Source organism: Rattus rattus, chromosome 3 (genome assembly GCF_011064425.1).
Source record: "Rattus rattus isolate New Zealand chromosome 3, Rrattus_CSIRO_v1, whole genome shotgun sequence".
Classification (NCBI taxonomy): Eukaryota; Metazoa; Chordata; class Mammalia; order Rodentia; family Muridae; genus Rattus; species Rattus rattus.
In genome coordinates, this window is record NC_046156.1 from 117,742,353 (window position 1) to 117,756,645 (window position 14,293).

Here is a 14,293-nt window from a genome sequence, read left to right on the forward strand (position 1 = left end):
CTGTTTGTGGACAGGAAGAGGCAACATAGGAGGAGTAAGGCATGTGGGAGGGCAACAAAGGAGGGGAGTGAATAAGAAAAACCATAAAGACATATGCTGTGAAGAGGAAAGCCATTGCTTGGTATGCTAAAACTGAAAGTTAATCAGTAAGAAAGCAAAGAACACAATTAATAGTTATGAACTACAGCTAGTTAATAGCTAGTTATGAACTACAGCTAGTTAATAGCTAGTTATGAGCTACAGGAGTTAAAGCAAAGTCAGTGCGATCAGCATTTAAAATATCATTCTGGAACGGCTAAGAAAACAACTGAGCTGCAAACTGCAAGAAAATTATTTGCAAATTACCTCCTTGAAAAAGGACTTGAGTTTATAATCTAAATGAGCCCCTAAACACATATAAAGTGAATAGTTCAATTACAAAATGGGCAAATCATGTGGCAACATTTCAGTGGAGGAGAAACTGGGCCAGCGGAGTAAGCACAAGAGAATTCAGAGTCACTGGGCCTTTGGAAAGTGCAGCTGACCCCACTGAGGTCACTACAATCTGTTAGCACAGCTAGGATTTTAACTGTAGGTGTCGATGGGTTGTGTGGGTAAGAAAGCATCATCTGCGGTCATGACCGTCATAGTTTAGCCAAAGCAAACTAAGAAGCTGGGCGTGCCCGTGTCCAACACACTCCCCACACTTGCCTGCAGGCATGAAACCACTCCTCCGTCTCTCAAGGGCTCGAGGGATGGCCAGCCTACCAACTGCAGCCTTAGGGGGCAGTGAGCGAGCCTATCTCAACCCAGTAAGTCCAAGGGTGATAGGGAAATATGTTACTTTTGCTTTGACCTCCTCATACATGCACACTCGTGTGCAAGCAACACACACACACACACACACTTAAATAATAGTAAACATTAACAAAATCAAGTGCAGGCAAGGCTGTGAGGAAAATTCACACATCGTCACTAGAAATGTGAACTGAAACCTTAGTAAATAACTGGAGATCTCCTTACAAATTAAATATGCAAATCATATGTAGCGACTTCCTAAGTAATCTAACAGCTGAAGTGTCCAAAATATCCAACAATTGGCGGGTGGTTACATAAACAGGCAGGGCTCACCAGAGTGTGACTTTACATGGGAAGGTCAATGGTGACTAAGAGGGAGGCTGGGGGGGGGAGAGAGAGAGAGAGAGAGAGAGAGAGAGAGAGAGAGAGAGAGAGAGAGAGAGAGAGAGAGACAAGTCCTTGGATCTTTGTTGCTGCATATTTAAAGTACAACAGAACTAAGCAGAGTAAAGGGTACAGAGAGACCACTGAGCTTTATTTGCAAGTTCCTCTTGTGTGGTTTTGTTTTAAAGTGCGTTGGTGGCTCACATTATTTCTCAAGAGGAGACTTAATGAGAACTGGCAAACTCAATTCATGTTAGGTTTAACAAGACCAAGGGCTAAGAGGAGTTGACAGCAGGTGGATGGCTGCTCCGCCCCCATCTTCACCAGCTCTGGGCGGCTCTCCAGACCTGAGGAAGCAACCCAGGGAGGGCAGAGTCAGAGGCACTGGGGCTCAGAACTTTTGCGAACTTCAAACATTTGTGAGTGAGCTCGCCCGGCCCCGCCTCCTGCAGGCAGGTTAAATCTGGGCGCTGCCTGGCTCCTCCGGAGCTCTGCACTGTCAGCCTAGACTTAGATTTGGAACAGTAGAGCAGAGGCTAGCAGGACTCTGCACTCAGCATGCAGGCGCTCAACATCACCGCGGAGCAGTTCTCCCGGCTGCTGAGCGCGCACAACCTGACTCGGGAGCAGTTCATTCATCGCTACGGGCTGCGACCGCTGATCTACACTCCGGAGCTGCCCGCGCGTGCTAAAGTGGCCTTTGCGCTGGCAGGAGCACTCATCTTTGCCCTGGCGCTCTTCGGCAACTCTCTGGTCATCTATGTGGTGACCCGCAGCAAGGCCATGCGCACCGTCACCAACATCTTCATCTGCTCTCTGGCACTCAGTGATCTGCTCATTGCCTTCTTCTGCATCCCCGTCACGATGCTCCAGAACATCTCCGACAAGTGGCTGGGTGGTAAGACAGTGATTACGCATGCACACACACACACACACACACACACACACACACACACACACACACACACCCCACACACATTCTGTGCTTATACTCCTGATTTTATATTTCTCTCTGTGTCGAATTGAATCCTGTGCCATTCTTTCCAAGAATGTAGACAAAAAGTGGGGTTGGGGTGGGGAGGCTGTCCAGACGTGGGTTGAGGTGAGAGGAATAGTTGAGGGAACCTGTGCCTCCAACGGATTTCAACCCTTTTCCATAATTACAAAGTAAGAGTTCCCTCCATGTTTAACGAGGTAACAACTCCCCCAGGCTAAAAATCTCTTTTCATTCTCCAACTTCCAGATTTGTTTACCAGTTATTTGTGTTGCTTCCAGATAAGAGCTTGTAATATAAGTGCTTGTAATAAGTGTTGGTTAATATATCAAATAATATATTTACAGCCAAAGAGTGTCCTAGACAAGTCCTTTGTAGAAATTGTACTAATAGAGTCATAGAGAGAGCAGAAAGAGCTTCACCTCTTGACTTAACAGGGAGATGAGCCCTGCCCCCCACCACACACCTCCTTAGAAGAGGGGCAGAAACACAGAGAACCCACTGGGTAGGGTCTCTGAGTTTGAACAGTGTGTGGACTGAAGTTAGGCTTCTACTCTTCCAGACACACAGCTAGTGTCCATGGACTTGTGTGCTGTGTTTTCCCACTGTTCCGTGGCCCCAGGAGGGTGTACAGCGTCTACGTGTTTTCATAAATAAGTGTGTTCCCGTGGTTTTAAATAAGAGAGGTGGCTTGTACTACTGTGATGTTCATCTCCGCCCTCCTACTGGGGTCTTTCGAACGCAGGAGTGGTGTTTCTCGCCCCACCGTTGCCCACTGCCGATCACTAGTTTTTTTCTCCACCACTGCTGTTTTTCACGGATTTGTACTGAGTTTATTTCAGCAAGCAAGACTGCTAGGTTGCTGGCTCTCGTCTCAGCTACCATGCATTTCTTAGATGAGAGTTGCCACTGAGCCTGTGGCATCAACCTGACAGTGGTGATGTCGTGGTCCACAGATGACACTTTCTCACACTGCCTAGTGAGATCACTGCAGCTGAGTTTCGAGATTCACCCGATGCAACAAGGCGTCCACAAATTCCCAGGGGGAATCTGGACCCTCGCACAGGACGTCTTTTGGAGGAAAGGTCTTAAGAGTTATGACGTCTGAATGTTTGCACACCGATTTAGAAAGCAATTGTATTCCACTTTTAAAGGGACACAAGTAATGTGGGGTCACTGAGAGATGTCTGAAGACTAGATTACCCTTTAGCTCTAACACATGCTAATTGGACGTGTTTGGACATCAATTTTTCAATAAAGTGTTAAGGAGTAGAGAAGTGGAACCGAGCAGATCCTTTGCCCCCAGCCAGAGTGAGGCCTGGTTCCCAGGGACGGCCAGGCACCTCTTTCATGCAAAGAGCATAGGTAGGAACGACAGAGATTTACCCCATGCTTCCGTTCCCTTTGCTTCCTGCTTTATGGGAGACATTTCACGTTAGCTTCTAAATGCTAGAAAGAGATGGTAATAGGCTGCACATTTGTGTTGTAGGGTTAGTGTGAGAAAATATAAACGTGTTTTTTTTTAAAAGTGATCCCATCAAGTGTGGTTACCTGTAACGTATGGTTACCTGTAACCTAGTACGTTTGTAGCAGGAGGATTGCAAGTCTTTGGCAGACCTGGGCTACGATGTGAGTTTACATAAGGAAAAATCTGCATCACAGAAACAAAATGGGGGTGGGGCAGTCATGCTGTGAACATATATGATTGTTTCATTCAGAGCTGTTCAGTGGAAGGTGGCTTATATTAATACAGGACGAGATACACAATGGTCTATAAGTTGAGTATACAACAGCAAAAATTACAGTTCAGAAGAGAAGAGGAAGCCCAAAGAAGACTTGCAGATAGGTATATAAAGAATTAACTTGGGCTGGAGAGATGACTCCGTCATTAAAGGCTAGGCTCACAACTAACAGTATAAGAGAAATAACATGCATGCTGTAAGTAGGGTAATAATTGCAAAACTAATCATGATACATTATCAAAGGGGAGCTCACGAGAATGTAAAAGATGAGAAGGAACTCATTAGTTACTTGACAAACCTATTGAAAAATCTCCTATGTGACAAATTATCGCCTTGGGAAGACAAAAGTAAATAAATCCCTAGGTCTTTGTGAGGTCTCAGAGACTACAAAAGGCCCCAAAATAAGCAAAATTAGAATGTGATTGATGAGGACCCTCTCTGTCACTGGAACGAGGAAGTGGTGTTTGAACAGAGAGGGGTGTTTGAGAATATTTGCCACTCTAAGTTTGGGGAGAGAGAAATGCTGTAATTTAAGAAGGCTGTGTAAGACATTTCAGTCGATTTTATCAAACGGAGAATAACGGGAGGAGACAGAAAAGCAGGTCACTGCAAGGAAGGAAGAAAATGTGTTGTGTAAAAGCCAAAAATAAGAAGACCTGTCATGGAGGGTGGGGAGGAACACAAAGCATCCATGTGGACTTCACCAGGAGGGAAATGATGGCCCAAAGTAGCTGCTTCCCGGAAGGGCAGGGTGGCTCATCCTCTTCTGTTGTAACTGCTACTGCTGTTCCCCAAGAGAAACCAAGAATACAGATTTTATGACTTTGACATGGAACTCAAATTAAAAAGTAAAACACAATGGGGTAAAAAACAAAAACAAACAAAGAAACCCCACATCTCTATGGCTCAGATCATAAATAATTCACACTTCTAGTTAGTGAGTTTCCAACAAGCCGCTGTCCCGAACATTCCAGGTAGCAGTGAGCCTTTTCTTTCCCTTGAGAAGGACAGCATCACCACGGAATCAGCACACGCATTGTAACAAGATCCCCAGATGATGAGTATTGAAAATTAAAGCTTGGTGATCAGGGGTTCTCAGACCCCCAAGCATGTACACACACACACACACACACACACACACACACACACACACACACACACAAAACCTCCCAAAGGGCTCTGAGAAATGGCCTTGGCCACCCTGGAGCCCAGTGACAGGACTTGCTGGGAATAGGAGCTCCCTGGAATTGCCAGATGGAGTCCATGGTCCTCAATTCCATCCAGGGCCTGCTTCAGAGATGTCATGCTTTTGGTTTGTAACCCATCTAGGGCAGCACTACAGAAATCAATTGCTACAATTGATGGCTGGAAAGCAAACAGGTCATTTTGTCCTTCCAGAGCACCACAGAGCAATCCTCCTCCTCTTCCTCCTCCTCCTCCTCTTCCTCCTCCTCCTCCTCTTCCTCTTCCTCCTCCTCCTCTTCTTTGATGTCTTACTCTTCCATTGCTATGATAAAGCACAGTGACCAAGACAACTTATAAAAGAGAGCATTTAATTGGCTTATGGCTTAGGAGGGTTAGAATCCATGATCCAGTAGTGAAGGATCACAAATTGAGACACAGCCGTGAGGCACAGAACATACTGGGAATCCCACAAGCCTTACGAAACCCTAAAGCCCACCCCCAGCAACACAGTTCCTCCAACAAGGCCACACCTCCTAATCCTTCCCAAACTGTTCCACCAGCTGAGGACTAAGTATTCAGATATGTGAACCTCTGGGAGCCATTCCCATTTGAACCACTGTATTTCATAAAAGACAGGTAGGAAGATACATCCACAAACACTGAATTTATTTCTGACTACACTCCAGTCAGGAGATCCATTAATCTATATCGTCTACAAGTTGCCCAGCAGAAGGCAAGCTAATATGGAAGCTCTTTATTCCTCTCCCTTTCTGCCTCAGTTACTTTTCTCTCTTTTTTTTTCCGGAGCTGAGGACTGAACCCAGGGCCTCGTGCTTGCTAGGCAAGCGCTCTACCATTGAGCTAAATCCCCAACCCCTCAGTTACTTTTCTACAGCTATGAAAAGACACTATGACCAAGGCAACTTATAAAAACATAGCATTTAATTAAGGGCTTGATTACAGTGCCAGAGGTGAGTCATAACCATCATGGTGGGGACCCTGGCAGCAGGCAGACAGCTGGAGTCATAGCTGCAAGCTTACAACTGATCCACAGGCCCAAGGCATGGGGTTGCCGGCATGTGCTTCAAATCATCACACTTGCCTTCCCTTGTGTTGGCTTGCCTTTTCTTTTAAAATTTTACTTTTTAATCCGTTTTTCAATTATTGTCCAAAGTAACAAGTTTATTTTGACATTTTCACACATCTTTAACATTATAATTTGTTGAGATTCATCCTTAATATCCTTTTCCTTTCTTCCCTCACCTCATACACATATATATTATATATATATATGTGTGTGTATATATATATATACATATACATACATACACATATATATATATATATATATGTGTGTGTGTGTGTGTGTTCTTCACACAGGAGGGAAAATGTATAACATTTTAGTTCTTTTCTTCTGTTAACCCTTTCTCCTCCCTCTCTTTCCCCCCTCTCTGCATTCCTTCTCTCTCCTTCAACATTCATTTCAGAGAAAATATGAAATGTTTGTCTTTCTTATTGAGTCTGGATTATTTTATCTAATATTACCACCTCCAGTACCATCTACTTTCCTGAAAATAACAATATTATCCTTCTTTTTTTTCTTTCTTTTTTTTTTTTTGGAGCTGGGGACCAAATCCAGGGCCTTGTGCTTGCTAAGCAAGTGCTCTACCACTGAGCTAAATCCCCAACTCCAATATTATCCTTCTTTATAGCTGAATAAAAGTGTGTGTGTGTGTATCAATATATTTGTGTGTATCTTTTTGTCTGTGTATCTGTGTGTCTGCATTGGTGTGTGTGTCTCTCTGTGTATGCATGTGTCTATGTGTGTACATATGCATGTGTTTGTACGTATCTGTCTCTGTGTGTGTACATGTATGTGTGTATGTGTATTATGTATGCATGAGTACAATGTGCATCTCTGTGTGTGTGCATTTGTGTGTATGTGGTTGTATGTGTCTATGTCTCTCTGTATGTATGCATGTGTCTGTGTGTGCTTCTGTGTATCTGTGTGTCTGTATCTCTCTCTGTCTCTCTCTCTCTGTCTCTGTGTGTGTGTGTGTGTGTGTGTGTGTGTGTGTGTGTGTCGCACATTTTTCTTTATGGACTTTTCTATTGTTGAACACCTAGGCTGGTTCCATATTTTAAGCTATTGTGATTAGTATAGCATTAAACATAGATATGTAAATATCTCTGTGGTTTGTTGACTTAGAATCCTTCAGTTATAGACCCAAGTGTATTATTTATTTTTTACACTCCAGATTTTATTCCCCTCCCAGCCCACCCTTTGACTGTTCCACATCCATACCTTCCCCCCTTCTTCTGTCTCCACGAGGATGTCCCCACCCCACCCACTCCACCAGTCCTCTAAACTTCCTGGGGCCTCCAGTCCTTTAGGGTTAGGTGCATCTTCTTCGGCTGAACCCAGACCAGGCTTCCTCTGCTGTGTATGTGTTGGAGGCCTCATCTCAGCTGGTGTCTGCTGCCTGGTTGGTGATCCAGTGTCTGAGAGATCTCGGGAGTCCAGGTTAGGTGAGACTGCTGGTCCTCCTACAGGGTCGCCCTCCTCCTCAGCTCCTCCGGCTTTTCCCTAATTCAACCACAGGGGTCAGCAGTTTCTGTTCATTGGTTGGGTGCACAGATCTGCACTTTCAGCTGCTTGTTGGGTCTTTTGGAGGGCAGTCATGATAGGTCCCTTTTTGAGAGCGCCCCATAGCTTCACTAATAGTGTCAGGTCTTGGGACCTCTCCTTGAGCTGGATCCCACTGTGGGCCTGTCACTGGGCCTTCTCTTCCTCAGGCTCCTCTCCATTTCCATCCCTCTTTAAAGCCCCTCCATTCTGACTTCTGTGGTGGCCATATTCCAGTTTGTATCTCTTCAGAAGTGTATAATGATGTCTCTTTCCCCACATCCCTTACCTGGGCAGGGATGGAACCTCAAAGACCGTTAATTTTCATTCCCTGATGGCTAGAACTGTTGAACTCTTCCCCAGCCCCAACCCCCAACCCCAGGTAGTTGTTGGTTCAGCTTTTCTTTGACTCGCCTCTAGGAATTCTCTGTCTTTAGAAATTCCAGGTATCAGGAGTGGGGATTCTCACTGTGAGTGGACATGTACCTAGGGCTTTCTTTATACTGATGCAAGGGTGGCATAGCTTTCAGACATGGGGCCTGCGAGCTCTGTCTCTGTCCTCCCCTCTGATTTGTTTGGTGAAATGTCAACATTGAATTGCCCTTTGCTCTCCTGCAGCCATCAAATTTACCTGTCCTCATCCATAGTTTCCTCATTTTGCCTGCTCCTCCCTCTTTTTAACTTTTCATGATGTCTGGAAGCCTCCTCTGAATTCCCTGGCCATGTTGTTTCTAGATAATTCTGAACAGCTGGTTTGTCCCCCAACCACCAATCAAGAGCGATGTCCTCGTCTCCAGTCTTCCTCTCTTCATGTTCCTCTTTGAATCTTCTGCCCTTTGGTGGTCATTACACTTCCTCTCACTTTGCAAGGACTTTCCTTTCGTTTTTTCATTTCTGCACCGAGAGACTGTGGTCAGAACTTTCATGCTTGCCAGATGGGTGACCTGGAACTTTAATTACAATCTGAAGACATGGTCTTTCATCACGGCAGTGCAATGCCTTTTATTTTTCTATTACTCCTCAGAAGTCCCCATATATAAAAACTGATGTGAAATCTGATGTCCACTGATTTCTGATCTCTTATCATCTCTTGCCTCCTGCCCAAGGTCTAAATTGTGGTCACTGGTACTGCCATGGAACAATCATGGCTGTACTCAGCACTTCCTGGATAACTTCTCTAGGTAGTAAGATACCATAGGTGTTGAGAAAGCTGCGTCCTTGTAGAATAGCTGGTTTTTAGTTAGATCAAGAAGGGAGGGGAGAATTTAGCAAAATGATGGAGTATGCAGGGGGGGCATTTGTAACTGTGGGGGGTTCCAGAATATACTGTGTAAGTAGAGAGAGCTGGAGGATGGGGTGGGGGTGAGGATTCGGAGGTGTCTAAGAGAGAGTGGGACTTGGATGGCTAAGATAAATGGAAACTTAGGGCATAGAATCTGAAGACCCAGAAGGAAGTAGGAAGTTCTAATTCTATCCCCCTTTGTGACTCTAATTGTTGGTAAAGAAAGATGGAGGTGCTCATGGCAGTGCTTCTCAACCGTCCTAGGATCCCGTAATACAGTTCCTCTGTTGTGGTGACTGCCAGCCATAAAATTATTTTTTGCTGCAACCTCATAACTGTAATTTTGCTACTGTTATGAATTATAATGGACACATATCTGTGTTTTCTGATGGTCATAGGCGACCCCTGTGAAAGAGTTGTTGGACCCAAAGGGGTGGTGACCCACAGGTTGAGAACCATGGCTTTGAAGGCAGGCACAAGTAGCAGCTTTGCAGGGGTTGGGGATTTAGCTCAGTGAAAGAGCACTTGCCTAGCGGCGCAAGGCCCTGGGTTGGTCCCCAGCTCCGAAAAAAAGAAAAAAAAAAAAAAAAAAAAAAAAAGAAAGAAAGAAAAAGAGAAAGAAAAAAAAAGTAGCAGCTTTGCTAGGGGAGTTTCGAGCTCTGTGCCTATTTCATTCTGCTGTGAGCACAGGCTCAACTGTGGAAAGATAGCCTCCTCTAGTGCACACAGGTCTATGGCTCCTCCACCATCCTGGGGTGGGCAGTGAAAAGAATTTTTTAATGGTAGCTGTTAAACTTAGAACAATTCCAAGGAGAAGCGCCCCAAGTATTTCAAGCAATGGCGGTGCCTTCAAGAACAATGCACATCGACACGTTGACGAATACTCACTATTCTCGCCCAGTGAGGTAATGTAGAAAATTAATTTTTGGTAGTTGATATAGAACATTTACTTCTGTATCCTTAGATCAGACCCGAGCTTGGAGTGCAGTGCATGTCTTCCCCATAGACGTACATCTAGCTTCAGGCTTTTGCCTTCTCATCTCCACCATGAGCGATGGGCCAGGAAGGCTGGAGCTAAGCTGGGTCACCTCAGACCTGACTAGGCTTCCGAGACCCTCCAGGTGGGCTGACCAAGGCTTGGAGATCTTGGGGATCTCCCAATGTCCCCAGCTGCATGAGTTCCATGGTCATACTGTGAACTTCAGGTCGGAGTGATCTAATGGCAGAAGTTGTCCTGGAGAGTTTATAGCCTAAGAGCCAGGCAGGAGCCGGAGCAAAGAGCAACCCCTGGGCCCAGAGCCTACGGTAGAGCAGGGGAACCTAGTCTCCAGGAATCCCAAAACATGGAAAGCCTGCAGAAAGAACTTTGCTGAGCTGCCTAAACAGCAGAGACTCCCGACCAATGTGGGGCTCACCCTGGGCGTTCTCTTTGGAAAGTTTCAGCTAGCTGACCATTTGCCACTCAGAGGACCTGCAGCTCAGTTTCAAGGACGTGTGTAAGCTGTGGCTTCTGCTGCAGAAGTGTGTGGAGGAAATATTCAGAGCGAAGACCCTGATGCAGGCCCAGAAAAGAAACTGGAGGAGAACCCAGCTTGAGAGGGAGCATGGAGACCATATTTCTGCAGTGCTCAAAGCCCAGCCTGAGGCAGATCAGCAGCAGCGTTGCAGAACAGCTTGGGCTAGAGAAGGATGTGGTCACCAGAAAGGCAAACAATTAAATACAGATTATTTCCAACAAGAGGAATATAGAGTTGCAGCATCTCCTTTCCTGGGGGGGGGGGTAGTCTGTATCTTTTCCTCTGTCCACCAGGGCCCCATTTTGTTGCACAGGGCTATGAAAGCCACCACTTCACCCTTTTCCTGAGGGTGAACCTTTCACTCTTCCTGTCACTACTTTGGGCTCTCAGACCGTGGATGGGGCAAGCATAGGGAACGGGAAGGAGGTAGCAGACCAAGAGAACCTGGGGCCTGTGCCAGCAGGGCTTTGGGACTAAGTTCTTCAATTACTGAGAAGGGATTGCAAGCATAAAGGGTGGGGCACGGAGGAGGGAAGTGCTGAAGAGACGATGAAGTGTTCAGTGCTGCTGATCGTGAGCCAGCACATCGCTTTGTTCTTAAAGAAGCCTTGGACGAGAGAGAGAGAGAGAGAGAGAGAGAGAGAGAGAGAGAGAGAGGGAGGGAGAGAGAGAGAGAGAGAGAGAGAGGAGGGAGGAGAGAGAGAGAGAGAGAGAGAGAGGAGGGAGAGAGAGAAAAAGAGAGGAATGGAGGGAGGAGAGGGGAGGAAAAGAGGGAAGGAGGAAAGAGAAGGAGGAGGAGAGAGAGGAAAAAAGGGAGGGAGGGGGAGAAAGAGAGAGGAAGGAGAGGGAGGGAGAGAGAGGAAGAGGGAGGGAGAGAGAGGAAAAAGAGGGGGGAAGGAGAGAGGGAGAGAGAGAAAGAGGGAGGGAGGGAGAGAAAAAGGGAGGGAGAGAGAGAGAGAGGGAGGAGAGCAATGATTCTCAGACTTTGAGCACACAGGGATCATACCACTTGAGGAGTTTTAACAAACACTTGGTCCCACACTAAGTTGCTCTGGTTTTGTCGGTCTGCGTTTCATAACTTGTTTCACATTTTCAAAAGTCCCACACATTGGGAGGGATTATAATTTCTAGCCAAAGCTGAAAACCACTGCGTGGTGTAAATGCTGACCAACATTGACCATGTGTGTGTGGGTGGGGTGGGGGTTAGCTTGTTATGAAGGTCAAATTTTAAAAAAATGATTGAGACGGAGTTCTTAAAAACACAGTGCCTTCCACATATACGATCTCAGTGGAGTTATTACGTTTTTTAAAATGTGAGAAAAAATCAGAAATGCTTAGAAGACTAAATGGAAGGTTGTGCAAAATGCCGCCCACAGTCTGACAAGAACTCGGGGCAGCTGTCCCTTTGTAAGATGTCTGCTGTAACTTTACGAGGCTCTTGGCCTCTCTAGAGTCTTTCAAAATAAATTTGTAAAGAAGTAAAATAAAAGATCTAAAAAAAATAGGTTGGAGTACAAAACATATAACTAAAAAAGCTACAAGGGCTCCCTTTTGAAAGCTACAGCTCTAGGCACGGCTAGCACAGCTCACGGAGGTTCCCAGTCCCTTTGCCAGAGGTCAGGACTGGCTGTGTGGAGGAACCAGGAAGTGCGGCTCTCAGGCTTTATCAGAACAGCACCTATCACTGTTTTTAACAAATACTACTTTGCGTATGGTTACATAAAACACAAGAATATATTCCACGGGATGGATGGGAGAGGGGAGGAAGACCAAAAATAAAGACACGCCTTGCTTGCTGCTTGAAGAGTTGGCGAATTCTTAGAGCTTACAAACTGGTAAATGGAGAGGTAAGCTAAAGGAAGTTGTTGGACTTTATTTTATTGGAAAGAAATTAATTTATGGGACCTGTTCAGATCAGAGGGCTTACCATGGAGCTTTATTTTATTATAGAAATTTCCATATGGGCAAATAGATGACATCAAGAGTCCCGTGGGATGCTTTTCCAAATCTATTAATGGTAACCATGACAGCTAGTGATAGTCTTGTCGGGAGGAAGGAGAACAGCATTTTAAAGAAAAGTATCCAAGAGATACACAGCATAGGGGCTGGAGAGATAGCTCAGCGGTTAAGAGCACTGACTGCTCTTCCAGAGGTCCTGAGTTCAATTCCCAGCAACCACATGGTGGCTCACAACCATCTGTAGTGGGATCCGATGCCCTTTTCTGGTGTGTGTGAAGACAGGGACAGTGTACTCGCATGCATAAAATAAATAAATATCTTTAAAAAAGAGAGAGATACAGAAACAGTAATTTGGAAGAAAACTCAGAAATTGTGACACAGGACTAATCTGAATGTTCTTTTTCGAATTAGCTTCATGCCCATTTTGAGAGAAAGAGAAGAATAAGAAGGAAAAAAAAAAGCCTAGTGTCTTTTCTGTCTACAAGTCAGAAAACAAATCACTAAATTTTCATAGAAAGTAGAAGAGGGAATTAGCGACCACAGGAGTCTATATAGAAGATCTTCCCACTGTAGGACAATGAGAATAAAGACAGGAAAGGATATTTGTGTTAAAAATTGATCTCTACCTAGGAAGATAAGAAACGACACTTCTTGGTTTATCTGGAAATTTCTGGAAGGGTTGCAGGCAGGTGGGCCTCACTTTACTCAGAGTAATTATGAACAAAGCAGTGGGATCCACTGCTCCCGCCTTAGTCATGCGCTGTGGTGGGGGTGGTTAGGGTCCCTCCCACCTGATTGACTTGCACAGAGTGGATTCGCTCTGCGGAAATTTGGATTGAGGTTCACATGGTACCCTGGTAGCCGTGCATGTTTCCCATGAGGCTTTGCAGGCAGGACTTTACCACCACCTGAGCTGATTCTTGGAGGGATGCTTGTCCTCATAGAGCACCACACACCGCAAGATGCTCGCTTCTCATCCATCTCCCGAGCGTGGCTGTAGCTGAGCTCAGAGTTTCCCGCCTAGCCACAGGCTGTTCCATCTGAGAGCCCCTTTGCCGTTTGTCTCCGCCCCAGCAGAGTGAGCCACTGCATCTGCTGTTGGTCATAAGTGACATGCGGATTGAATGTCTTTCCTTCGGTGGCACAAGCTCATGGATGCAGCGATGACAGCTGTGATCCTGTTAGCCACAAAGCTCCTCTAGAATGACTGACCCCTGGGCAAGGAGCTCTGAAGGAGGCCATACATCATAGGGTTGGCTATACGTGACTGTAGGACTGAGCCCATCCAATAGCCAGTAAGCCCCGTGGCATACATCTTCCGCCTTTGAATTCTTTGCCATCCTCCCCTGTGACCTAGTCAGTCCCTGCCTGCATGAGGCTTTGAGGGTGAGCTTAGCCATTATGAAGCTCTTCTATGTCCACCTTTCCTGGACTGACTGATCTGAAAAGACACAAACCCCGTGTCAGCCTCAATAGTGTTTTCACCGCCACTCTATCCTCCATGGGGTGTGTCAGCTGTTTCTGTAGATCATGAAAACAGAACCATTTTCCGCCTCTCCCTTTATGGCAGACCAACTCCTATATTGCCAGTTCCCCACTTGCTTTCTTCTGCCGCTGAAGAATCCCAGATGGGTCTGAGAGCAGCATTGGAGAACTTCCCTTGTAGCTTTCTTCTAGCCTGCCGCAAAGAAGACGGTTCATCAGATGTTGTGTTTGTTCCCCCTTTGTATCTGAAAGCGATGGGCTCCTAATGATTAATCCTGCCACAGCTAGGGAAATGCTTTCTGGTTTTATCTGATTTTGTGAAACTAAAAGCATTCGTTAGGC

The 14,293-nt window shown here is 45.7% G+C and overlaps 1 protein-coding gene across 1 annotated transcript in view; it reads left to right on the plus strand.

Annotated features, from left to right (window-relative positions):
- The first annotated feature begins 1,706 nt into the window (after nucleotides 1-1,706).
- Qrfpr (pyroglutamylated RFamide peptide receptor) overlaps nucleotides 1,707-14,293 on the plus strand; it is a 42,792-nt gene continuing 30,205 nt past the window's right edge. Inside the window, exon 1 of the mRNA XM_032898500.1 lies at nucleotides 1,707-2,059. Within this exon, the coding sequence (XP_032754391.1) occupies nucleotides 1,720-2,059 (340 nt within the window). The 5' untranslated portion in view covers nucleotides 1,707-1,719. The remainder of the gene's footprint in view (nucleotides 2,060-14,293) is intronic.